Source organism: Camelus bactrianus, chromosome 2, assembly GCF_048773025.1.
Source record: "Camelus bactrianus isolate YW-2024 breed Bactrian camel chromosome 2, ASM4877302v1, whole genome shotgun sequence".
Lineage (NCBI taxonomy): Eukaryota > Metazoa > Chordata > Mammalia > Artiodactyla > Camelidae > Camelus > Camelus bactrianus.
In genome coordinates, this window is record NC_133540.1 from 25,986,532 (window position 1) to 26,012,532 (window position 26,001).

General features: G+C 39.6%; 1 protein-coding gene across 1 annotated transcript in view; it reads left to right on the top strand.

The window, feature by feature from the left end:
- DCHS2 (dachsous cadherin-related 2) overlaps positions 1 to 26,001 on the top strand; it is a 227,994-nt gene that overhangs the window by 121,855 nt on the left and 80,138 nt on the right. Inside the window, exons 3-9 of the mRNA XM_074375400.1 lie at positions 462 to 693; positions 16,289 to 16,430; positions 17,053 to 17,120; positions 18,407 to 18,643; positions 19,656 to 20,672; positions 23,941 to 24,233; positions 25,536 to 25,635. Of these exons, the coding sequence (XP_074231501.1) occupies positions 462 to 693; positions 16,289 to 16,430; positions 17,053 to 17,120; positions 18,407 to 18,643; positions 19,656 to 20,672; positions 23,941 to 24,233; positions 25,536 to 25,635 (2,089 nt within the window). The remainder of the gene's footprint in view (positions 1 to 461; positions 694 to 16,288; positions 16,431 to 17,052; positions 17,121 to 18,406; positions 18,644 to 19,655; positions 20,673 to 23,940; positions 24,234 to 25,535; positions 25,636 to 26,001) is intronic.

A 26,001-nucleotide genomic window follows, 5' to 3' on the forward strand; every position in this document is an offset into this window, starting at 1 on the left:
CAAATAACTGAAGTCTAGCTCCCTCATATGGGTCAGTCTTTACTCAAAGGACTGCTTAGTGATGCTTTCCTCATCTTTTCTAAAATTACACCCCATCCAAGACTCCCTTACCCCTTCTCCTGAGCAGTTAAAGATTACTCGGGGGTAAAAGTGAATTTTTTTTTCTCTTTGGACATCAGGAAAAACTTTCCTTGAATATCTTTGGCCTCTACTGTGAAATGGTGGCCTCCTAGGAGCTTTAAGTGTTAATCTCATTCCTATTTAAGAATTAGGATTGGAATATAGATACCACGCTATTACACATGAACTCATTGCTCAAGGTTGAAAATAAAATGAATATATATATATATATATAATATGTATAGTTGTTTCAGAAGTCTATTCTAGGGTCCTTCTCAATTATCCTGCATCCCAGTGTTCAGGAGAGACCCATTTGTAATCACTTCTCATTCATCCAACAGGGTGGACTCGGCGCCCAAGCTTTTGTTCGTGTGGAACTGGAGGATGTGAATGATAATGAGCCCATATTTAACCCGTCAACCTACGTGACGAGCATTAGCGGCCAGACCCAGCCGGGCTCTGAGATCATCAGCATTCTCGCCACGGACAGGGATTCCGGGGTATACGGGACAGTGGCTTATGAACTTGTTCTCGGAGACCTGTCATCCTTTTTTGCCATTGACTCCACCACAGGTATGTGATCTTGGAATCAACAGCTTCTGCGTAACAGGCTGAAAATGAGCTGAAATGATTGTTTCTTAGCAGGGGTGTTGCAGAACACCTTTTAGAAGGCAGCAAAAAGAGCCGGGGTTTGTAGTTAGGTGAAGACTGGGTCTGAGTCCCAGCTTTGCCTCCTCCTGGTCTTATGACCTTCATTGCCTTCAGTCTCTTCCCTTAAAAATAGGGCTGATAATCTGTATGTTGCAAAGTTTTGTGAAGATTAAAGGCAGTAAATATGAGAAATGTTGGCCAATAGTGTTTATTTTGCAAATGCCTTCCCGTTTGTATGATCATCTAAAGATGATTTGCATCATTTCAAAGTACAGGTAGATCCTATTAATGCAAAGCATTGTACCGGCATCCAAAGTAGATCGCTTTCTTGTACTAGGTCTGGTATTCTTTTAATCTCTTTAGGTCTTAGTTTCCTTGTTCTTAAAATGATACCTAAAGCTCCTTTGAGATCTCTAATGTGGGAATTGTGTATCTGCCAAAGAAATCCAGTGGGCAAACTGAGTCTTTTAGAAATAATATTTAGGAAGTTACCTCCTACGGGCTTGTTGCTAACAAAAAAGGTTGGAAATTTTTGGTTACAAGAAAATATACGATTTCAAGTATATAATATTACATTATAGTACTATTGAGGTATTGCAGACATTCTGGATATTCAAAAATGAAGCTGCAAAAAAAAGTTTTTTTCTTTTACATTTCTTCTTTGTTTGAAAAGCTATTTTATTCTATGGTAGTAAGAACACTTAATATGAGATCTGCCTTTTAACAAATTTTTAAGTATACAATACATTATTGTGGTCCAATGTTATTCATCTTGCTTAGCTGAAACTTTATATCATTGATTAGCAACTTCCTATTTCTCCCTCCTCACTAGCCTCTGGCAACCACCTTTCCACTCTTTAATTTTATGAACTTGACTATTTTAGATTCCTCATAGAAGTGACATATGTAGTAGTTGTCCTTCTATGGCTGGCTATTTTCACTTCACAGAGTGTCCTCCAGGTCCATCCATATCATCCCATATTGCAGAAGTTCCTTCCTTTTTCAGGGCTAAATAATATTCCATCACCTGTCTATGCCATATTTTCTTTTATCCACTCATCTGTTGACAGCAAGTTAGGTTGTTTCTGAAACTTGGCTTTTGTGGATAGTGCTCCAGTGAACATGGGAGTGCAGATATCTCTTCAAGATTCTATTTCTTCTTAAAACACTTGATCTCGAGCATAAGTTAGAGCATGGTGTGTTTCTGTTGTGATGGTGATGATAATGTCATGTGCTACACTAGGCATTTTCTGTGTGTTGTCTTATAGGATCTTTACAACACCCTTTGCAATGACCATACTCATTTGCAACCAACAGTAATTTACACAGGAAATCTCATCTACCAAGTTCGTTGGCCCTCTCATCCAGCTGCATTAGGTAGAGAGTCATTGCTTCTTGCCTGGAAAGTGTACTGTGCCTGGTGTGTGTGAGACTGGCTGGGGGATCTATTGTTTACAAAGGCATTTTTATAAGGCAAAACTTTCCTTGCTCAAAATAATCCACTGACATGGCCCTTTTAACATTTCAAAGATCAGAAGAAAATACTTTTTTTCAGAAATTAGTCTGCTTATCTTGGCTTTTTCAAAGCTCTTCTAAACTGGAGGACCTTAACTACTTGTCAGGTTGTCAGTCCCCCTGGGACACTAGCATTGCCAAAAATATATAGGTCAGCCTGTAATCAGGATCTAAAAGCATTTAGCAGATTGTTTTTAAGAGACATCAACACGCTCCTCCGCTAGTCTCTCCGGGACAATCGTGAAGAACGAGCGGCCACGTGTTCTGTTTTTTAGGTGATATTTCTGTTGTTCCGCTGGCTTGAGTCAGCCACAGGCTTCCACTCCTGGCACCGGGCTTTATGCAAATGCCATTGTTAGTCATGCAGAGCACTTTAAGTGGGTCGTTACCTACGGAAGGATCATGCATGTTTTTTTTTAAAGCAAAGACCAACTTCGTAATGGAAGTAGCCTTGGGTTATTGTTGTTGGCCATTTCGATGCTGGTACATTTAGGGTGAAGACATTCTCAGTCTTGACAGGGCTTAGAATTTGGTTCACACCTAATCACAACTCAGAAGAAATTCAAGAGCCCTGGTCAAGCTTTACTTTAACCTTTAGAAGGGAATTAAACAGCAGCATGACCAGCTGTAGGAAAAGCTGCTTCGTGAACAGGTAACCTCCAGGGTGAATAGTTGAGTCCAAGTTCATCCACTGGTTCACTGCAGCTCCGGACACATTTTCTATTTTGTATAATAGGTAGTCCTCCAGGTCATGACATAAAAGCCATTTTAACTGTCGATGGTCTCAAAGAACAGAACAAGGAGCTGTATTGGAATATGGTTTTTGTCTTCTGTTTCTGGTGGACCTATATATAAGGCTGGGCTTTCTTGCTTTTACCATAAAAGGCTGTCTCTACAGAGCCTGCCAGTGTAAACACAGTCCCAAGAAGTTGCCTCTGTCAATACAGATTTGTGGAAGAAATGAATAAATGGCATTTAGAAATCATTGAAAAGTGATTTAAATCCTTATTACATTCTCCTAAGAAATTTGCAAGAGTGTCATGAATAACAGAGCAAAACTTCATTTAAAATCCTCTTTCTCCATCACAAGTGGTAGGGAATGCTATGGTTTACCCCTGCTTTTCTTCAAAACCCTCCCAAACTCCCTCTTCAATGTAGCTGTGCCGGCTCTTTTGAAGGTATAGTAACTAAATACACATGCGTGTGTGCATGTAATTGCACGTAGTTATATAATATGAGGAGGATATTGAGAATTGATAGCCGATTTCTACATTATCATTTCATCCTGAACTGCTCTAAAATTCTCCTTCAGAGACACTCGTTTGCTCTCTCACTGGTTCATTCGTCCTTTCATTTTGATGCTTCTGACCTCAGACGTGCTGTTTGATGAGCGTACGTACTTTGTGTTACAGGCTCAGGTTTTCCTGAAGACGAGATTTTCCCCTTGATCTGTTTGTGCCACAAGCAGGATGCGTGCATTAAAAATAGAGCCCTTTGACTCACTGTATTCATCTGGGAGGAAAAATGTTTTGGAAAGAGCTGGAGGGGGTGTGGTGGTGTCCTCATTGCTTTTCTCTTGTGGGTTTATCTTTCTGTTCTATTTCTGGTTTTCTAAGCATGTCGTTGGTTCAAAGAACATTTTGTGAAATGTGTTCAGGCATCAGGAGAGAGAGGTTGAATGGAGACTTCATTTCTCTTATTCTCGGTTAGTGGCTTCCTTTGATGTGGGCACGAGGCAGACCACACTGCTTTGAGTTTTAAAAGGAGGAAACACCAAGAAGCGTGCTTATGAATAGATCTTTTTCATGTATTTTTTTCACCTATTTTTTTAATTGAGGTATAGTCAGTTACAATGTGTCCATTTCTTATGTGCAGCACAATGTCCCAGTCATGCATATACATACATATATTTGTTTTCATATTCTTTTTCATTAAAGGTTATGACAAGATATTGAATGCAGTTCCCTGTGCTATATTTTTCATGTATTTTTAATTCCATTTTATGAACTGTAGGTGGATTTTTTTCCCTACATTGTTGGAGATTCTCTTTAGAAGCATAAAAAGAATAATTCTTTAGCTTTTGTGCTGTCCTATTACTTAGTAATTTTGCACTGCAATGAACATTACTTCTATTTCAGATTATTTGAAGGTGACAGGTTTCAAGCATTTGTGTTGGTCATTTATGGTTTCCCAGTTACCTCTTTCACCAGGGCTACCTGTGGTTGAATCTTCATGGTTTATCTCTTTTTGCGTGAGGCCCTGTGTTTGGCTGTAGTCTCTTGTTTGTACAGGGTGTGTGGATTTAACATGGATTATAAGTCATGAAGCACAAAGTCTGTTTTTCTTTATTTCAAGGGCAGATTCTCTTCTAAAGGTAGTTTTATGCTCAGATTTCGTATCATGTAATGATTCTCATAAGTTTTCATGATCGCCACCTTCCTACATTCAGAACATTCTGATATGTAGTTAACAAATTAATACCACATCTCATTTCTTAAGGGATGTGAGCCTGCTCATGCCAAAAAAAAAAAAAAAAAAAAAGAGAGAGAGAGAGATGACTTTCTTCCATTTACAAGATAGAAACTCAAATTAATCACACACACCTAATCAGTGTATGTCACTTGCATAGGAAACAGCATCATGTTAAGAGAGTTTCCTCATTAGTTTTTCCAGTATAAGATCACAGACTCTTGCAGATGGAAGGGACCTTACAATGTAGCTCCCTCACTTAGTGGAGGAAGAAACCGAGGCAGGACGGGATTTCGTGACTTCCCTCAAGGTACACAGTTGGTAAATGGCATAGTTGGACTTGAGCCCCATCCTAGACCTGTGATCTGTCCCTGTCTTGCTCCGTCTCAGACTACTTTTTGACTTTTTCTTCTCTTTATTGTCTGTTTGAGCCTTACATCAATGTATGAGATACACAAGGCAGGTGTTTTTATGCCCACCCGCAAATCAAGAGACTGAAGACCCTAAGAGTCTTTGTGGTTTGCTCAAGGACATAGTAGGAAGCCTGACACTTTGACTTCTCAAAGTCCCGCTTTGAAGCTCTTTCTGTGATTATGGCTTTAAAAAAACAAACAAAAACTAAAGACAGAGCTATAATAAACATAAGTTCCATTGATTCAGCTAAATAAGATGGAAAAACGATCTCTCATTGTGACTTCTTATATAAGCCTATTTGAGATAATAATTATCTGGTGATTGATTTACTCTCTTCAATTGAATAAACAGAATTCAGTGAAATCTTCCAAAGTAAGTACTTTTTTTTAAAGAACTGTTTTAGTTGTCAGTATGATATAGACAAATTCAAAATATCCATCCTATTCCTTTCTAGTACACTCAGTATAACTTAGTTACCAGATTTGTGTGCCTAATTCTTCTATTTGGTGTATAAATTTCTATAGTCTCACAAACAGAATATAGGAGAGACACTGTAAGTATCAGTAACCAATGAGACTGACATTAAATTCTGTAGGTTTTGGTCTTTCTCTGTTTTTGAGAAAACTACCTGTATGGACTCCATGTTTGGTGAAGGTCATGATTTTGTGCTTGCTTTTGTTTTTAACATATCCCATGGCTCACAATTTTAGTAAAGACCTACGGATTATTTTCTAACCACAAAGTACTACTTGGTGAAGAACATCCCATCTTTTCCAGGAGGTTTGATTCTAAAACTAATCATTGCTTAGTTAGTAGAGGAAGAAGATTTTATGTATATATTAGATTTTAATTAAGAAAAGACATTGGTCTTTACATTCTCTTATTAGTCTATCAATTAAAAATATTTCAACCCAGCAGTTCCCTCTATTTAAATAAGCAACAACATAAAGCACCTGGACAGACAGTATTGTGTGTTATAATTGGTATGTGTAAATCTAAGCCCTCATAATTAAGACATAAAATAATGAGAGCTCTGTAAATGACTCAGCATTTATTTTTTTAAAGTTATAATTGATCCCCTGAACTGGTGGTTAATGATAATTTGCAAGTGTCATGAAAAAAAATGAGCGCCAAATAACCACTCCAAAGTATTAAAATCCAGTATCAGAAATTTTAAGCTGGTAAATATACAGGCAAGGAGAACTGTTGATTTTATTTAGTGTTTTGTTATTTATTACATATGTAAGTCTGCAGATTTATATGTAATAATATGTATTATAGAGCAACATTTTCTGGCCCCTCGGCTTTTAATAGACAGCTGGGTCTATTTAAGAATGTTGGGTTCAAGTAAATGAGTTTTCTAGCTCCTCTTTATGTCGAATGTTTTTAAAAGGTTTTGAAACATAGAGTATATAGGAGACACCTAACCCTGAACACCCCTCTTCTAGGTGGTGAGTGCTCATTCAGAGGAACGTACTAGCTTCTTCCTGGTCTCTAGTAGAAGTTATTTTGCTACACAGAGTTGGCCTTGAAAGCCAAAAATATAGTCTCTGGCTCAGAAGAGGCTTAGTAAAATGCATATACATGGACCTGGTTCAGATGGAGAAAGACATTTGTGTTTGTTTCACTCCCCTGCCTAAAATCTTTGAATGTCTTTCCACGGCTCTTTGGCTGAAGACCAAACCCCTGTGATGGTCTCCAGGCCGCGTGTGACCTGTGCTGCGTACGTACAAAGACACAGAGGACAGATTGCTGGTTGCCAGAGGTGAGGTTGTGATGGGGTGGGTTAAATGAGTGAAGAGGGTATTTATAACTGTTACAAGTTATAAACAAGTCCTGGGGCTGCAACGCACAGCATGGTGACTATAGTTAACAATATCACGTAGTGTATTTGAAAGTTGCTGAGAGAGTAAATCATAAAGGTTCTTATCACAGGAAAAAATGTATAAATACTGTAATAAATATGTGTGGTGACGGATGTTAACTAAATTTATCACGGTAATCATTTCACAAGAAATGGATATGTCAAATCATCATGTTGTACATCTAAAACTAATACAATAGTAAATGTCAGTTACGTCTCAATGATAAATAAACTGAAAGTCCATCTCATGAAAGTACAGTGAGTTTTAAAGTTTAATACTGAAACAGAAATAGACACTCAGTCCAGCCGAGAGTACAAAAATCTGTGGGAACATATGTGGAAATACAGAAAAACAACCATATAGAGCAAGGCTAGAGACTCACTAATTACATTCCCAAGGTCAAATATTGAGAGTATGGCCCCACACAGTGATGGAGTTATTTGTCCAGACAAACCCAGCTGTCTGGCTCCTGTGACTCTTCAGAAGATGGTATTCCATATTTAAATTATTTTATCTTCAGACGTGGATTAAGCCAGCTCTTTCTAGCGATGTGTCAAACTGAAGGCCAACGATCAGGTTATAGTGAAAATCCACAACCATCATGGGAACTGAATTCTTGAGGCTTCATGTCCAGGGACGCTGTGGAGAAAGCCAGGTCCGTCTGGGAGAGTTTACGAGGGAGCACTGAGTTGTGAAGACGGGAATGGTACCGTTTTAATGTTTAGTGGTACCAGGTTAACATAACCCGATGACCCTTCTCCATCATAAGGATGTTCTGGCCAGTCAAAACTATGAAGGCCTGCTGGCTCGCAGCACTCTGCATTACTCTGCGGCTCACTGGGAGGCTGTCCTCTCCTCTCTTCTATGATCTGGACCTGGATGTGGGTGTCTAGAATTTTCCTCTCTTTTTCCTACTTTTCCTGGACTCATCAGCCATCGTTTGGGTTATTTAAAAGTGCAACAAAGAAGTTTAAACTTATCTATTGCAAGAAATTAGCACATTTTAAAAGATACGTTTCAGATACAATCAAGTTTGTCAGCCACAGAGTCACACTGTCTCATGTCTCATTAGGGTCACTTTGCATTTGTTTTCCATGAAACGGAAATGCAAAGGGCAAATCCATGCAGTGATGACAGTGATGACTACAGGTCGTGCATGCCTTTGGGAAAGAGCTCTGGAAAAATCCAGAATAGTCGGGGAAGGGACCATGGATCGTGGAACTTGGTCTGGACCTCGCACGATAGCTCAGATTTGGATGAGCAAGAGGGAGAAGGACGGATAGTGATTCAGGAGAAGCGAACAACATAAATGAAGACGTGGAAAAGGAGAGCATTTGTAACAAGAAATTAAAATGGAAATTTGGTCTGGGATACAAAGATATGGAGTAAATTCCACATTCCATAGGGATCCTGGACTTTACACAGGATGTACAAAGGAGGTACCTGAGAACCAGTTTCATTATTCTGAACTTTACCGACCTTGTCAAAAGTATAAAAGATTGATAAATTGGAGATATAAGGGTTAATAAGTTGGAGAGAGCTGCTGTTGATTTGTGGGTTCCCCCAGGTGGGTACCTGTATTTTACTAGCCAGAGAACTGAGTGTGTTCCCTGGAGTTCGGGGCTAACAGACTCCAGTCTGTCTCTCCCCTGAAAAATCTAGAGCAGGAATGTTGACAGTGGAATGAAGGAGAGGTTTCTGGAGTGAAGACAAACTGCACTCCAGGAGTTTGTGGGGAGAGTACTTGCTGTTTTCTCCTGAATGTGGGTCATCGGTGACTGAGAGAGCTGGTGAGGAGCTGTTTTAGGTCCTGCCTGGAGAAGGGCCAGAGGGTATGGTCTGAGCATCGCCAGCTTTTCAGGGAAGGAGTGAGTGAACGGTCAGAAGAGGGATGTGTTCACTTCTGTTAAGGCAGCCTCTGATGAGAGGGGGGAAGCTTTCTCCTGCAAAAAGCCATGAAAGCACTCAGGAGAGAAAGCGTTTTTTTTTTGTTTTGTTTTTTATTGAAGTATAGTCAGTTACAATGTGTCAGTTTCTGATGTACGGCATGATGTCCCAGTTATGCATATATATACATGTATTCATTTTCATATTTTTTTCATTAAAGGGTATTACAAGATATTGACTATGGTTCCCTGTGCTATACAGAAGAAATTTGGTTTGGTTAGCACTTGGATGAGAGAAAGTGATTTTTAAACAAGTGCCCAGGCCTAAGATCACAGACCATGAGTGCCTGTCAAGCAAGAATGTTCCTCCTTTCCTCCCCTCCTTTCCCATTACTTCAGTCCTAGGTGGTCCAGAAAACCAAGAGGAGGAGGAAGAGGGCAAGATGAGGAAACAAAGAAAAAGCCAGCGACTTCTGCCTTGCAGCCTGTGCCCCACCTGAACTTTCACTCAAGTTTCGGGTTTTGGTATTTATGTGGACATGTACATTCTAAGGATTAAATTGAGACTGTTTTGTGACTTTAAGCAACAGAAAGAATTTCAATTGGTTGCTAATGATTGTGGAAGTTGTAGGAGCTTCCTGAATTTTCACAGAAGGGCAGAAAAAGAATCATTGGCTGGACAACATAAAATAGGAGAAAAAAAGGCGGTTCAAGACTGCATCCCATGAATTGTGCTTTGCCCAAACACTTGTTACACATATTTATGACAGTAAGAGATGAGCGTATGTGAAGTGGAGAGATGTACTACAGAATGATGCACAGGTATACTGAGTACGGGGGCTTATGAAGGAATTTAAAAGCTTGACAAAGTTTAAACTTGTCTGTTACAAGAAACAAGGAATAATAAGGTTTTTGAGCACCAGCGTGTCATGGTGGTATTTAAGGAAAATGGGAGTAGTGTGGTAGGTGAATTAAAAGACTAGAAAATTTGGACAGGGAAAGTATATATTAATTAACAGAAAATATATAATAATATATAAATTATCATTATGAACTAGGGGTAAAGTAATAAAATTTGTACTAAGGAGATAGTAATAAAAATAGACAGGAAAGAGCTAATCTGAGAATATTTTAAAAGGAAAATAAAATAGGAATGGTGATTAATTTGATTTATTAAAGAGAGAGGATGAGTCATATGTAATTCCTTAATTTTAACTACATGATCAGTGATCCAGCTGATGTCAAATTGGCAGGTCCCCCAGAGGAAGTGCCAGCCTGGAAAGAGGCACAGAACTTAATTCAGGTGAGAGGACATGGGGAGATACATGGGTAAAGTAACAGCTGAAGTCACAAAACATATGAATATTTTGATGGAAATAGTATATAGCAGTAGTTTTCAATAGAGCATATAAGAATTACTGGTAGAGAGCGTTAGAAACACAGTTCCTCCATCCTCCCCCACTTCTATACTCTTTCTAGAAATCAGAGTATCTAGGTTAGAGCCTGAAAGATGTTTGTTTCTATGAGTAGCCAAGGTGATCTTGATGCAGGGGGCTGGGGACACCCGTTGAGATCCTTCAGAGAGTAGAACAAAGGCCTTGTACTTAACTAGAGAAATGCTTAGAAGTCTGAGCAGTAGGAAGGACTGTGGTCAGAACCCAAGGAATTGTTAGGAAAGGCAAAAAGATACTATAACATAACCAAAGGAGAGCGTCAGTCCAAGAGCACAAGGATATCGTGTATCAGAGAGACCTTAGGAGTCAAGGGGCGTGAGGATGGAGGTGACATCCAGTCGCCCATCTTTCAGTTGCATCCTCTCCATATCTTTTTGCTTCAGTTATGTTTCTTATAAACAACATATGGTTGTATAATTTCTGTCTTTTAACTAGAACATTTTGTCCATTCATATTTTCTGAAGTCTTTCTGAGTCCAAACCTGTCATTGGTCCTCATGGAGGACCAATGAGTGAGAACTCATGTTAACATATTTCCTCGTATGTTGTGTGATTTTCCTACTGCAGGCTTGGATCTTTATCTGAATGAGTTCTTTGAACGCTGGGTGGGTTCTTCTGGAAAGTGTTTTTGCTTCTCTTGACCAAGTGCCCTAGGGAAGTAACGGTCTATATTGATTTAAACTAAATTCTTAGCTCAAAAATTTTCACATCATCCTACATTGTGGATTAGGCTACAAGCTGGTGTGAAGGCTGGCTTATGTTTAGGAATGCTCAAAGGGAGTTTTTACCCCTCTGTGTAGCACCAGGTTTCAAGTCAGATGTTCCCTGTGGAGGCAGGGGTTTATTTCTAATTCTCTCTCACACTGAAACCTTTGTGGATCTAATTTTATCAGAGAAACTCCCCTGAGACGCTCCATCTCCAACTTGCTCCCATCTCCAAAGGCTCTGGTCTTGTCTTCTACTCCTAAGTTCCACAAAGTCATTAAAAGAAAAGTTCAAGGACACGAGGGTCTGGTAAATAATCTGAAGGTCAAAGCTGAATTCAGGGTGCTGCATATTCCCACTGTTCCTGATACTGCTTAATTTTTGAAGTGCTTTGTTGTCAAATTTTTATTGCATTTAAGAGGATGCATTTTTGTATTTTTTACAGCACTTGCTTTCAGGAGGAGGGTTGGTCAGTGTACCTAGTCTCAGAAAACAGTTGTTCCCTTTAGTAATTCTGTCAGTGATGGTTTTTAAGAGGTAAATTATCTGTCTGTCTTGGTCTTATTTTATGCTTGTGACTAGGCTGTGGTACCTATTTTTCGGTCAAATACCAGTCTAAACATTGCTGTGAAGGTGTTTTTTAGATGTGATTAACATTTATCTCAGTAGTATTTTGGTAAAGCAGATAGTTTTCCATAATGTGGATGGGCCACATCCGATCAGTTGAAGGCCATAAGAGATAAGGCTGTGTCCCCCAAGGAAGAGACTGCTTTCAGAGCAAGACTGTGATATTGACTCCTGCAGGCATTTCTGGGCTGCCAGCCCTACAAACTCCAGACTTGTGATCCCACATGAGCCAGTTCCTGAAAATGAATTTCTCTCTTCTCTCTCCCTCCCCCTACCCTCTTTCCCTGTCTATCTTCTCTCTCTTTTGCTTTCTCCCTCTCTCTCTCTCTCTCACCTCTATCTCTTATCTCTCTATTTCCATTATTGGTTTTTGTTTCTCTGGAAAACTCTGACTGATACAATGTTCATCCTTTAAAATAGCTTTTCTGGGTAGAAAATTCTAGATAGACAGTGGTTTTCTTCCAGAATTTTCACAATATTACTTCATTAACTTCTGACCTCTGTTGTTGCCATTGAGAAGTCTGCTGTCAGTCTAAATCTTATTCCTTTATAGGTTCTCAGTCTTCTGTTGTTGCTCTAAGATTTTATCTTTGTGTGTCTTTATTCAAAGATTTCACTTCTGTATCTAATTGTCAGTTTCTCATTTTCCTTTTTATGAGAACACACTCCCCTCAGAGGGGCCACCACCAGCTGCACCAGCCTTGCAGTGGCCCCTTGGGCAGTAAGCACCACCCTCACCGTGCCTTCTCCCAGGTGATTTGAGCACCTGCTGGCCTTGCCATTGAAGGTTTGAACACCACCCGTGAGTCACTCTGTCTCAGACATTTGAATATTAGCTGCAAAGAGATGCTTTGGAGCATTGGGTACCATCCATTCAGTGCTACCCCAGAAGTCAGACCCATCGCAGCTCATCTTCCTCTTCCTTGTGGCAGAGGTAGTACCACTGCCTCTCCCTTTGTGTTTCTGCAGCCTTGGAGAAGCTCCCTGCTTCCTGCAGTTACTACTCCTCTGCCCCTTCTTACTCCTTTAGCTTCACATGCAAGTGTAGTCAATTTCTTTAACTAAATAGCCTCTGAAATCCCTAGAGTGGTTTCTGTTTTCCTGATTGGCTCCTGACTGAAACAAGTACTTGTCATATATTTAGATAAACAAAAGAGGATATGAATATGCAAGCACACACATCTCCTAATACATGACTGAGTGGCCCTGCTTAGGTCTTTCCATCATCGACTGTTTCGTCTCAGTGCAACAAAGCCATGCACGTCCAAAGACAAGTGTGTTTACCACTGGTGTTGCCTTCCTTTGGTTTGTTATTATCAGTTTAGTACAATACTTTTGTTTCGTAAACACTTTTTGACAAATTTTAGAAATCCTAAAATTTGGGGCTTCTGAAATAGTTATTCCAAGAATTGAACATTTTCAGACAGTAACTCATCCTGTCTAAGATTGCTGAGGGATTATCATCCTCCTGATTTATAAATGAGGAAGGTAAAACCATGACAGTCCCTGGGCATTCACAGAAATCAATGCCATCCATGATGATGTAGAGAAAGTAATTGGATCTTAGCATTAATGAATAGGTTTCTTCTTCATGCATTATTGACTCTCCCATAATTACAGAGGAATTTTGGATAGATCAACATTTATATTATATATATATACACACATACACACATATATATAATACACACATATTAAAAATATATATACACACAAATATGTGTATGTAGGTATATATAGATGTTTATGTGTGTACATGTATGTACGTATATAAATGTATGTGTGTATATGTGTGTGTGTACATGTGAGTAAAATATCTTACTGCAGAACCCTAGAGCAGTGGCCATCCTTCTGAGACTTTGGTAAAATGAGACCCAGAGGGGTAAGATAATGGGCATTTTCTTTTAAAACCTAGTGAAAAAATGAAGTTGGAAGGAATTACCTTGTATGGTCAGGCACTTATATAGTGTTATTTGTTTTAAAAGACTTAAAATTTTTTTTCTAAACAAGGCACTCCCCTTTGGGAAGTAAGACTTCTGACCCTGCCCCACATGAATTCATTTCCGTGAATGGCTACTAGATGCAAGGTTCCACGCCAAGCGCTGGTTACAATAGCTTACATTGTGCGGTGCTTCACTGTTTACACGTAGTTTTTAAGTGTGTTGCCGCATGCTCGGCTGGAACTGCCAGTTCTTACTAATCAACTTTGTTGGCGTTTAGTTATTGATCAGTTGGTATATGTTTCTTCCATGTGAAATTTCTTGACAAAGTCATATTTGTGCAACCCTCTGTATCTGCCACAGTGTCTCCCTTTCTCTTCCTTTTCCTTCCCTTCAAATTTGTTGACAACCAGCAGTATGACAGATGAGATGGACGTTCTTCAGTGAAATTTGGTTTAAAAAATGAGGTTAATTTTGCTACAGGGAATAACATTCTGTGTGGCGTCAAGGATAAAATAATGAAAATAACGTACAACTTATGTGTTGCATTTGACAATGCTCCCCATTGTCAAATCATTGAGACCCCAAACTTCATTATTAAATTATCTCCATTTAAAATACCAGTTTGGGAATTTGGGGATGGGGCTTATTAAACCCTAGATGATTTTTACCAGTGATAATGCTTTTAAATTGAGTGAATATAGTACAGATATTAATTTTATTAGACTTCACAATATGCCATATGTTGTTGGGGCCCATTTTGCTAGTAATTTGAGCGTTGGTAACATTATTTTTGTTTGCATCTGGGAATCACATGTAGATAATTTCTACAGAGCACGTTTACCTCAACTTCAGGGATTCATTTAACTGAATCCAGCTTCTCCTAAATATCTTCATTTGCTTCTTCTGACATTTCCATTGTTACGCATCCTTGAAGACTTTTACATAATAAATAAGAATTCTGTTTCTGGAGAAGACTTTTGTGCAATTATTTTAAAATACATATTTTAATGTCCAGTCTAGATCCTCACCATAGTATGCAAGTATACAAGTTTTAAACAGAGGTGGTATAATTTTTTGGTAATAAGCATATCTTCTTTTTCTGAATATCTTTAACATTACATATACATACATATATATATATATACATATATATATAATTTCTAATTACAAAGTTAACATCGTGCTTTATTTAGCTCGAGCTGCTATAACAAAATACTGCAGACTGGGTGTTGTAAACAATAGCATTTATTTCTCACATTTCTGGAAGCTGGGAGTCTGAGATCAAGGTCCTGGCTGATGTAGTTCCTGGTGAGGACTCTTGTGTTCTCATATAATGGGGAGAGAGTGAGCTCTCTGTTGTCTCCGCTTACAAGGACACTAATCCTGTAGGATCAGGGGTCCACCCTTATGACCTCATTTAACCCTAATTACTTTCTTAATCCAGATACAGCGATGCTGGGGGCTAGGCTTTCAACCTATCGAATTTTGGGCAGATACAATTCAGTCCATAGCACATATGCTCATTAGAACTACAGTAACGGAGTAGAAAGTGGTCTGTCCCTAATCTCACCCCACAGAGATGAGCTCTCTCCATAGTTGCTCAGACCCTTCCATATTTTCCAGTGTGCCTATTTCTGTGTGTGTGTGCACACAAGGTATGCACTAGTGGTTATGATTTTACTTTACATATTGTTCCGTAATCTAACACTGCCCCTTAGCAGCACTTCATGAATTTTTCACAGTAGAGATATGCCATTGTTTAAATGTTTAAGGATTACTAATTTTTTTAACACACTGGATTATACTATATTCTTTACAACTTTATATAAAATATAACATATAAAATCTTTTTAGATGAGAACATGTATCTTTCCTTCATTTTGGGTGCTACATAGTGAACCTTTCCTACTGTTCTAAATGGATACTGAAGTCGTTTGCAGTGTTGCAAAGGACAGCCTGTCCATTTATTTCAGAGCCCTTATGTGTATATATTATGTATATTTACAGAGCACCTATGTACATATATTTTATGTATATTATATATATGTATATACAGAGCACTTATGTACATGTATTATGAAATATACAGGGTATATTTCTAGGTTCCTGAATGTGAATAACTTCCTTTTGGATAAACATTGCCGACATGCCTTTTGGACAGTGTACATCCTTTATTAACCCTGCATATTATCACTTAAACATTTTAGCAAACATTGGAGGTGAAAACAAGAGGTAGCTGTTTTTAATTTTGCATTTCCGTTATTTTTAATGAGTTTGAATACCATCATATTTGTTCCCAGCTTATTCTTTATGATCTGGGTTACCTGCCCTTACCCACTGCGAACCTGACTTTGGGTTTTTTTTGTATTCTTTCACCTTCCTTACAGAACGCCATATTTATTATGGATACTGAGTTGTTTATGTATTCTCAAAACGTTGTCTTTTGATTTTATTTATAAGCCATCGAGTAAATGAATGAGTAAGTGAATGAATGCTAAAAAGATAAAAACTGTTAAAGTACAACGTGCTAAATTTATAACAGGCCACTGTGGGATCACAGGAGAGTGGTATCTAAAGCAAAGTGGAAGCTAAGAGAAGGCCCCCTGTACCACGTGAAACTTGAGCTGTGCTTTCAAATAGGAGTAGAAATCATTCAGTCAAAGAAGGTGAAGAAGTTGTTCCAGGAAGGAGAGACAGCCATCCGAATGGAAAAAGCAAGGTCTATTCTGGAAGTTAGAAATAGTCCACTGTGTCGAGAGCAGAAGGCCCTGTACAGAGAGTGGTGAGATGGGGCCACGGAGGTGGGAAACAGCGCTAACTGTTGAGTGGCTTGGTTGTTATGATGAGGCATGAGGATGTCACCTGAAAAGCTGCGCGAAGCACTGATACGTCTAGATTTGGATTTTAGGGAGACAATTCTAATACAAGTCTGAAAAATGGTTTAGAAGGAGTCAGTCTGAAGGCAGGAAGACCAGCTTGCGGTCTAGTTGATAATCTTTTCATTGTCATAATCACCAGGAGTGATTTCTCCATAATATTTCTCAATAATTGAATATTTCTCAATAATTGAATTTGAGTTAGCTCTGGAAGATTATACACCCAGGGAGTGGGGAATAATTGGGGGTAGAGAGACTTTTCATTTTCTTCTGCACACAGACACTTTTGTATTATCTGAGTTGTGGTTTTTAATCAAGCATAGACTTGATCGGAAGCTAATCTGTTATTGAAGGGAAGGATCTGACTTAGAAATTATTGTGCTGAGTATTGAGAGCCTTGGTGGAACACCAAACCAGTGTGGACACCAATTCTCACATGGCCGCTAAAAGCTGGTATGATAATGTTTGGTTACGTTCGTATTTTGTAAGTATTCCAAGAAAGAGTGTTAAAACTCTTCTTTGTTACAGTCTGATTGTCTCTGGAACTATGTGTTCCCTGATCAACTTGGAGCGTGTTCAGGAGAAAGGAACTGCAAGTGAAATGACATAAAATAATGTCAGATAAGAAGAAAATGGGGATGTTGTGCCTGGGGCAGGTCCAGTGAGATACTTGGCTTTGGTTATTGATGACATGTTATGCCAAAGAGAAATAAGACAGATTTCACTAAATGTCCAAGGGAGACAAGAACAAGGAGTTGGAGTTATAAGAGGGCAGATTTGACTTAAAATAAATAAATTGAATGGATGTTACCTTTTTATGCCTAGAAAACTGATCATTGTTTTTGCCAAAAGCTGCAGAAATCCTTCATTTCACTAATACTTATGGCCAATTGTCCAACACACCAACGAAGAGGATGGAGTTCTTTGAACAAGAGAGCTGCCCCACACAGCCCTGTTCAGGGCAGATGTCAAATACACCAGAAAATAAAATGTTAGTTTCATCTGTAGACTTAGGGTTCGTGCCTGGGCGGATTGTGATCACCCCACAGCCCTGTGCCAGCCCGGGCTACCTCAGATTATGAGGTGTACCCCCCCCAGTTCCGTCAGCCAGGGCTGCTGCTGCGGGAGTAAGTTCTAACCAAGGCAGCACAGTTGATGTTTTTTGGTGACTTGATATACTTCCAAGACATCTAGTGTTGAAGCTCTTGGAAATGTTGCTTACTTGACAGAATTTGGACCATCCTTTTGTAAAGATGTTCAAGTTCCTTGAGTAGACAGTAGACGTGTTCTCCAGAGAAATGGAACCAATAGGAGATATCTAAACCTGAAGGCATATGCGGATAGACACAGAGAGATTTCTCATAAGGAATTAGTCATGTGATCATGGAGGTTAACAGATTCCAAAATTTACAGGTGAGTTGGGTCAACTTGAGACCCAGAGAATCAAGGGTGTGATTCCAGGCTGAAGGCTAGCCATCTCAGGACTCAGGAAGAGCCAGTGTTTCAGTTTGGCCAGGGAAAAAAAGAAAAAAGAAAGAAAACAAAAAACCAATGTCCCAAATCAAAGGCAGTCAGGCAGGAGGACTCTCCCCTAATTGAGGGAGGGCCAGTCCTTTTGTTCTGGTCAGGCCTTCAACTGACTGCATGAGGCCCACCAACAACAGGGAGGCCAGTCTGTTGGACTCAGTCTTCCTGTTGAAATGTTACTCTCATCCAAAAACATACAGCATAACGTTTGACTCAGTATTTGGGCACGCCATGGGCCATTCAAGTGGACACATGAATTAACCATCATGGCAGCATCAACAGAGCAGGTGTTACTATTGCTGATCAGTATTTACTGCATGTGATCTGATTTTAATCTCCTCTTTCCCCTACCCAGGGATTATTTACTTAACATCAACTGTTAGTCATTTGGAATCCAGTACACTTTTGCTGCTGGTCTGTGCTCGAGATGGTGGTGGCCTCACTTCTGTCACTAATGCCGAAGTCACTATACACATTCTTCAGACGACACTGGCGCCTGCTCAGTTTGAAAGGCCTAAGTATACTTTCTCAGTTTATGAAGATGCGCCCGAAGACAGTCCTGTGGGAACAGTGAAAGCAAAGGAGTCCTTGAGTAAGTACTGACTTCTCAGGCCGCCTTGAAGTCCATTATTGGAACATTTCCTGTATTTCCTCAGGCTGTACAGTCTTGAATAAATCTTTCCTTTTCTCCGTGCAGGAACTGAGACAGTTCAATCTGTGGCTTGCACTTTGTTCTTTTTCAACGTGATTTCTATCCTGCATTTTCTTTTTCTAATCACAAAAATAATACGTACTTTTAACCCACTCTCCAAAACACACAAACACACTTCCAAAAATATTTTATGAAAATATGTCCTACTGTCTTTGTTGTTCTATAACTACCATTTCCCTGCCACACACCCCCCACCCGCCTACTTTGTATATGGTGGACAGTTTTCCAAGTAACTGAACATCATTCTGTCTCATTAAAAAAAAAGTTTCCTAGTATTTCAACTTGGATATAAAATATATTTTATTTGAACATTTTCTTTTACTATTAATTTGAATGATTTACAGTCATTTTTGCTGGTCCAAATAATACTCAGGCAAATATCCTTACATGACTTATAGAGGTTTCCCTACAAGATAAATTCCTAGAAGTGAATTAATTGTCCAAAGATCTTGTCCTGCTCCCTAACCCTAACCCTAACCCATCCTTCCTCCTTGTCTTAACTTTTGGGGAGGGTATTTGTCATTTATTGGTAGGCATCATAGAGAAACATCAGCATAAACTTGACTTTGCTACTTCAGATATATAAAATAGAATATAAAACAGGCATCCACATTTTTTTTAACATCTTTCCCTTTTAATGCAAGAAAAAGGAAGGAAGATGGTGAAAACCGTGACTTACTCCTTGTCCATTGGACATTACCTTTGTCCACTTGTACATCTGAAACAGACGCTGGAGAGCGGGAAGAAGATGTGACATTGTATGGTCTTCTCTGTGGATGTAATACGCATGAACGCTTTTTGTTCTCAGTGTTTCCACTGAGGTGCATTCTTTTGGCATAGAGTGACTGCTGTCTCTTGTTCTTTTTCCTTTCTCTGTTTTCCTATTTTTCAGATTCCTCAGAGCCAATTTTTTACAGGATCTCCTCTGGTGATCTGGATGGGAAGTTCTCCATTCACCCGTGGCTGGGCACCATTCGAACCCGGAAGCCTCTGGATCACGAAACGCAGCCCGTGGTTGTGCTCACGGTCCAGGCGCAGCTCGGCAACTCCCCAGCCTGCAGCAGCACCGAGGTCAACATCACCGTGGTCGATGTCAATGACAACCATCCAGTGTTTCCCAAAGCCTCCGACGAGGTGACCATATCCTGGACCACACCGCCCGGCACAGCCTTGTACCGCGCCCGCGCGGAGGACAAAGACAGCGGGCCCAGTGGGTTGGTCCGCTACGCCGTTGCCAGCCAGACCCCGAGCATCTTTTCCGTGGACTCGGGGCTTGGTGTGGTGTACCTCAACCAGAGCCTGGGGGCCGGGGGGCCCCGGAAGTGCACGCTGACCCTCGTGGCCCAGGATCTCGGCCTCCCTCCTCGGGCTTCCCTGTTGGTGCTGACGGTCATCATTGAAAAGCAAGAACCAAGCCCATCGCTGACTTTTGAGCATTTGGTCTATCAGGTGGAAGTCAGTGAGGCTCTCTCACTGATGACCCCAGTGCTGCGGATCCAGGCCCGGCCGCTTGGCCCGCGGCGCGCACGCTCCCGGCCGCGGTACGCGCTCCAGCCCAGCGCGCACTCGGCCGCGTTCGGCGTCCGCCCCGACACGGGCTGGGTCTACCTGCGGCAGCACCTCGACCATGAATCCACACAAACACACAGTTTTAGAGTGTTTGCCTGGATCCCGGAGGACAGAGTGTCGCAAAATGTGAGCACTTCGGTAATTGTTCATGTCCTGGATGAGAATGACAATTCCCCTACCTTCTTGCATGATGTCTTGTTTTTGAAAGTGGAGGAGAGCCCTGTTCCCCAAGGGGTAATAGGCAAAATTACAGCAAGTGACAGAGACGCGGGCAAGAATGGACAACTGACATATTTCCTTTTGTCTGATGGAAAATTCTTCAAGATGAATCCTAATACAGGTAGCATATTGTAGCTTGTGCTTATTTCTTTCAAATTGGAATTGAAAAAACTCACATCTTTTGGTTGTAACATTAGTGCAAACATATAGTTAAAGTGACAGTTTTAATACCTTATTTGATGATAGTATTGTGATTTTAAAGTGAAGACAAAATTGAATAGAATTTTCCCCATAGTGATTCATACTTCTCTTGCCTCAAACCCACATACTGTCCGTATATATGGTTCTGGTTTTGAATTAGGGGTACAGTCAGAACCGAACTGAAGAAATCTTCAAGTAAAGTCTAATTTCCCCTCAACCATTCTTTTTCATTTGTAGATGTCTTTAAAATTTTTCAAATAATATTTTTTAAAATATAGATGTCATGGATGCAAAACTAGGGAATAATCCCTTAGTTAAGATTACAAAATCACTCTTTTTGTGTATTTTCCCATTCTCATTTTGATGAAGAAACCATGGGGAAAGGGTTAATATTTACACTGAGGTTTTTTCAAGTCTTAATTATGAAATTAAAAATACAAATGTTCTTGTATTTTAAAATTGATGTTGTATAAATTTGCAAGGACTTTACTGAGTTCCTGCAACTGCCCACAAGTGAATTATGTTTACACTGCAACCATATGGCTGGAGAAGCTGAGACCTGGAAAGGTCAAGTAACATGCCCAAGGTCAGGGAGCTAGAAAGAAGCGAGAAATGGTCACCACTTTGTACAATCCCAGGAGGCACCATTCATGCTGTAGACCTTGTAAGTGGTGCCCCTTGCTCTACCTTGGAATAGAGTTTGAATTCAGTTCTGCTTAGCTTCAGAGTGCCTGTTTTGTGAATTAGGAAACGCGCCCCTTCCTCCAGTAGATGGAGCCTCACACCAGGGCACAAGACCGGCCTAGATTCTTGCAAACTGGAGCTCAGCTTCCACTGGTTCCTGAGCTCGGACACCCTGCAGGGCACAAACTGCTTGGCTGCCCAGGATGGCCCGGCTGGCTCTTTACCGCCCTGCACTAAGTAGTTTTCTAGGTCTTCTGTTTCACTCGGGAATTTGTTTTTTGAGATAAAATATACAGTTGGTTCCCCCACGATCTTCTCTGTCCCACAAGTAGTCCAGTGCCCAGACTCAGAAGACCCGGTGTCCATCCCTAGAATTGTATGGTTTTCAGCAAGTAGCTTCCCTTCAGGGCGCGGCTTCCTAAATTCTAAAGAAGAGAATTCCTGCCCTGTCTGACATCTTGCTCTGGGGGATGAGGACTGGAAGTGTATGAAGGGGCTTGAAAGGCTGCATACTCCTAAACTGTTCCTATTCACCAAGACTAGGGGCAGGGTGGCGGCACAGGGGTTGAGGGCATCCTCCGCCCGTGTCTGTCCTCCACATCCGGGGCTCTGAGCGGTCCTTACCGTGACCAGAACCCCTGCTTCCACAGAGCCCTGCCTGGCACCCCCATGCCCAGCCCCAGGCTGAGCCTTCCGATCTTTAACAACATTGGCCTCCAGTCAGTCGGAGTTGGTTCATCAAATAAAAATCTGTTTGCCATTCAGAACTTAGGGCTTTCTGAGGAGAATTACCTTTTGGAAATTTAAAAATGCAGTGATTGACTTTGTAATTTTTGTTAGAATCACATTTATAGTAAACACTTTATTTTTTTGGATGGGTAGATAATTAGTTTATGTATTTATTTTTTAATGGAGGTACTGGGGATTGAACCCAGGACCTCATGCATGCTAAATACACATTCTTTTTTTTTTAATTTTTAAAAATTTGTTTAAATTTTTTTTTTAGCAGAAGTACTGGGAGTTGAGCTCAGGACCTCGTGCATGCTAAGCATGCTCTCTATCACTGAGCTATACCCTCCCCTCTTCAGTAAACACCTTATAAATATAGTTGCTAGAGTAAACACTGCACTAAAATGTCACCAATTCAGCAACTTATCCAAACAGGAATTTTCATTTCCGTTCCTGATGTCAGTTACTGTTTTGTTTTATACATTGTCCTTTCATTTGGATGAAGAAGACAAAGAATCTTAGAAATGGCCATGTGAGGTAGTAGTTGCTTTATGTGTACTTTCTCACAAATAGATATTTTCATAAATGGTGAGGAAATTAATGCTTGGTGGAGCTCTGCAGCAGGAGAGGGGCACCGGAGAGGCCCTTGGCCACAGGCAGAGGCAGTTATGATTTTATGCCTGAGTCTCTGTGGATGAAACATGACGGAAGTTCCCCAGTGGACAGCTCTGAGCAAGAGTATGGAAAATATGCCTTGTAAAGCACGAGGAGTTCTTTGGGAAGCCACTATCATCCATACACATGTATTCTGTGAGATAACAATGAATAAGTCTATACAAAAGAAGACACACTGTTACCTAAGGAAGGTATTTGATTTTCATGAAGACATTTTGCCATTATTTTAAAGTAATGATAACAACTTCCTCGTTCGTAATAATTCACAGCTTACAAAATACTCCTTTTTGTTTGTTTTGGGTTTTTTTGGGGGAGGGGAAGAGGGAGGTCATGAGGTTTATTTATTTATTTATTTTTAATGGAGGTACTGGGGATTAAGCCCAGGACCTTGTGCCTGCTAGGCATGCACTCTACCACTGAGCTAGACCTTCCCCCGGAAAAATAATTTTAAGTTGATGACTGAATTAGTTCCCAATAGCCCTAGAAAGCAGGCTCAGAAAGGCCCTTCTGTGTCAGAGGTGGAGAGACTGGGACCCAAGCCTAGAACTAGTGATGTCTGAGCTGAGGTCTCCTCAGTCTCTCCATTATTCTGTATGGTAGTATGAAGAGAGATGTGCTGTCACTTGAAATCTTCTAAATTATTACTAAATTCCCACGGTGTATTTTTATCATTTGTTGTCATGAATGCATTCTTGATTGATTGATTGATTTTCCTTTTTCCTTTTCATTAGGCAGAATGATTACAGTTTGACTGCACATACACATTATATTGCATGTAAATGCATATAAACAATATACTGCAACTTTTTTTAGTTTACATATATGTACTGATCATTGTTTCTAAGAACAGATTAGAGCTTTAGCTTTTTAAACTGACATAGTTATCAAAGGAATAAAGCCAGCTGCACGATAAGAATCAACAGAATGCGGTAATCCAATCATAAAGGAATTCATTCTTTAGTTGAATGGTTGACGGTAGATCATTTGAAATACAAAGAAGGCCAAATGGAAGGTGGCAGGAGAAACTTCAGAAAACTCTTTCAACAGTAGAGCTAGATGACTAAGGTATGTGGTCTAGGGAGCTGTGCTTTTCCTCAGAGCTCTGCGTCTGATTCTGCTTTCTGGGGATTGGTTTGGATGTGGCTCAGAGTGCCACCACGCTAGCACAAGTGTCAGCCTCTCTCCTCCTGCTCTGTGCTCCTCAGGTGAACTCATCAGTTGGGTGGCGCTGGATCACGAGCAGCAGGTGCACCATCAGGCGACTGTCCTAGTGACAGACCACGGCTCCCCACCGCGAAACGCCACCACGGTGGTTTACGTCTCAGTCACGGACATCAATGATAACAGGCCGTATTTCCCACAGTGCCTCCCTGGGAAGGAATTACACATTAAGGTATGTGGGGCGAAGTAGCCCAGCAATGAGTTTGTAATACTCTTAGTCACTTGTTTTGAGCACCATCTTGTGGTAAGAAGCATGAATTTATCCACTCAGTCTTGGTGTGGACATGAATACATTTCTAGAAAATCTAGAAAATCTAGAAAATGTTGTCCCATGTCAAGAAAAGCCACAATTAAAAAAAAAAAAAAGGAAATGGTTATAAATGCTAGCTGGGATCACACATTCGAGTTGTTTTATCATAATAGAGTTCTGTCCAAAAATTGTATACGAACATAATGGTAACTTTATTATCAGACATTGATTGTTTTTCCAGTAATTTCCACACATCTCTTTGTCTAGAGCTCCCTGTGTGCAATTGAAACACATCTTTAAGATGGTTAGTTAAAGATAGGAGAACAATCTGTAGCTCTAAAGTGGAGGGATGTGCACCCAGAGATCATAAAATTTGATCTTTGCTGGCACGTGCAGACACTTCTAATTATGCATATGTTATCTTTTTCATTTTTATGTTTTTGTATATGTCATAAAGTACATAATAAACTAGCATATTACTTCATGTATGTAATTAATAAATGTATCTTGGGGGTACTCATATTTTTTAAATGAATGGGTTATATGAATAAAATGTTTGGAAGCTATTGTCCCCAAAATTAGACATTCAAATTGCGCTCATATATTCATACTGAACAACTCAAAAAAGGTACTGAGGAGGTTAATAACTTTAAACTCACCTTCCAAAGTCATATTTAAAGAAAATTTTACTAAAGCAGAGCATTATGGTATTATCCTTATGATTTTTATTATACCATTTTATGTATGATATATAATGGCTTAATTAGGCTCTAAATTTGGATTTCAACTCCACATGTGCATTTCAGTATTCAAGGAAAGTTTCTGTTAATTAATAAGGTATATTTCATGTTTATCTTTAGCATATTTTGGACCTTTCAAAAAATGTCCTGAAAAGGTAATAAATGAGAAGATGCTAGAATTCTTAAAATACATCAAACATCTAAGATTTTTTGGTCAATTCAATGTCTTTTTCTCCCTCAAAAATAGTTCAAATGCTGCAGATCATTTGTTCAAATTGAGTAAAACACTTAAGTTTGTAATATGGATTCTTTTCATGGATTTACACCTGTATAACATTTATATCGTAGACATTTGAATTACATGTGGATTTAAAAACAGTTTAAAAAATGCTTAGGAGTAATATGTTCTTTCACTTAAAGATTCGTTGATATTTCTTTTTAAAATTTCACTGACTAATCTGTAAGCTGTTTGTCTTAATGACAGGTTCTGGAAGGTCAGCCAGTAAATATGTTGGTTACAACTGTGTTTGCAAAGGATCTTGATGAAGGAAGCAATGCAGAAGTTATGTATTCAGTATCTTCAGGTAAAAGTTATCATCCATAAAGGATTAAGAACTTTAGTATCTCCTCTCTTGTCTACCAACCATGTCTCCTTCTGGGAAAATAGTTAACATTGAAAATACCACCAAATTGCAGACAAAATACATTTGTTATTTTCTAGAATCACCTTAAAAAAAAAAAGAATTTTTAAGCTTAATACAAAATCCTGTGTCCTAAATAGAAACCAGCCAACCAACCATCCAACTTAAATGAATAATTCTCAATAATCTAAAATGCAAATCAACTTTTATTGATAGGAAGTGAATAATCAATAAAAATTGGTATGAAGTCCAGAAACGTATGATTATGAATCCCAAACATCTGTGAATCTTTATGAAGATTAAATATTC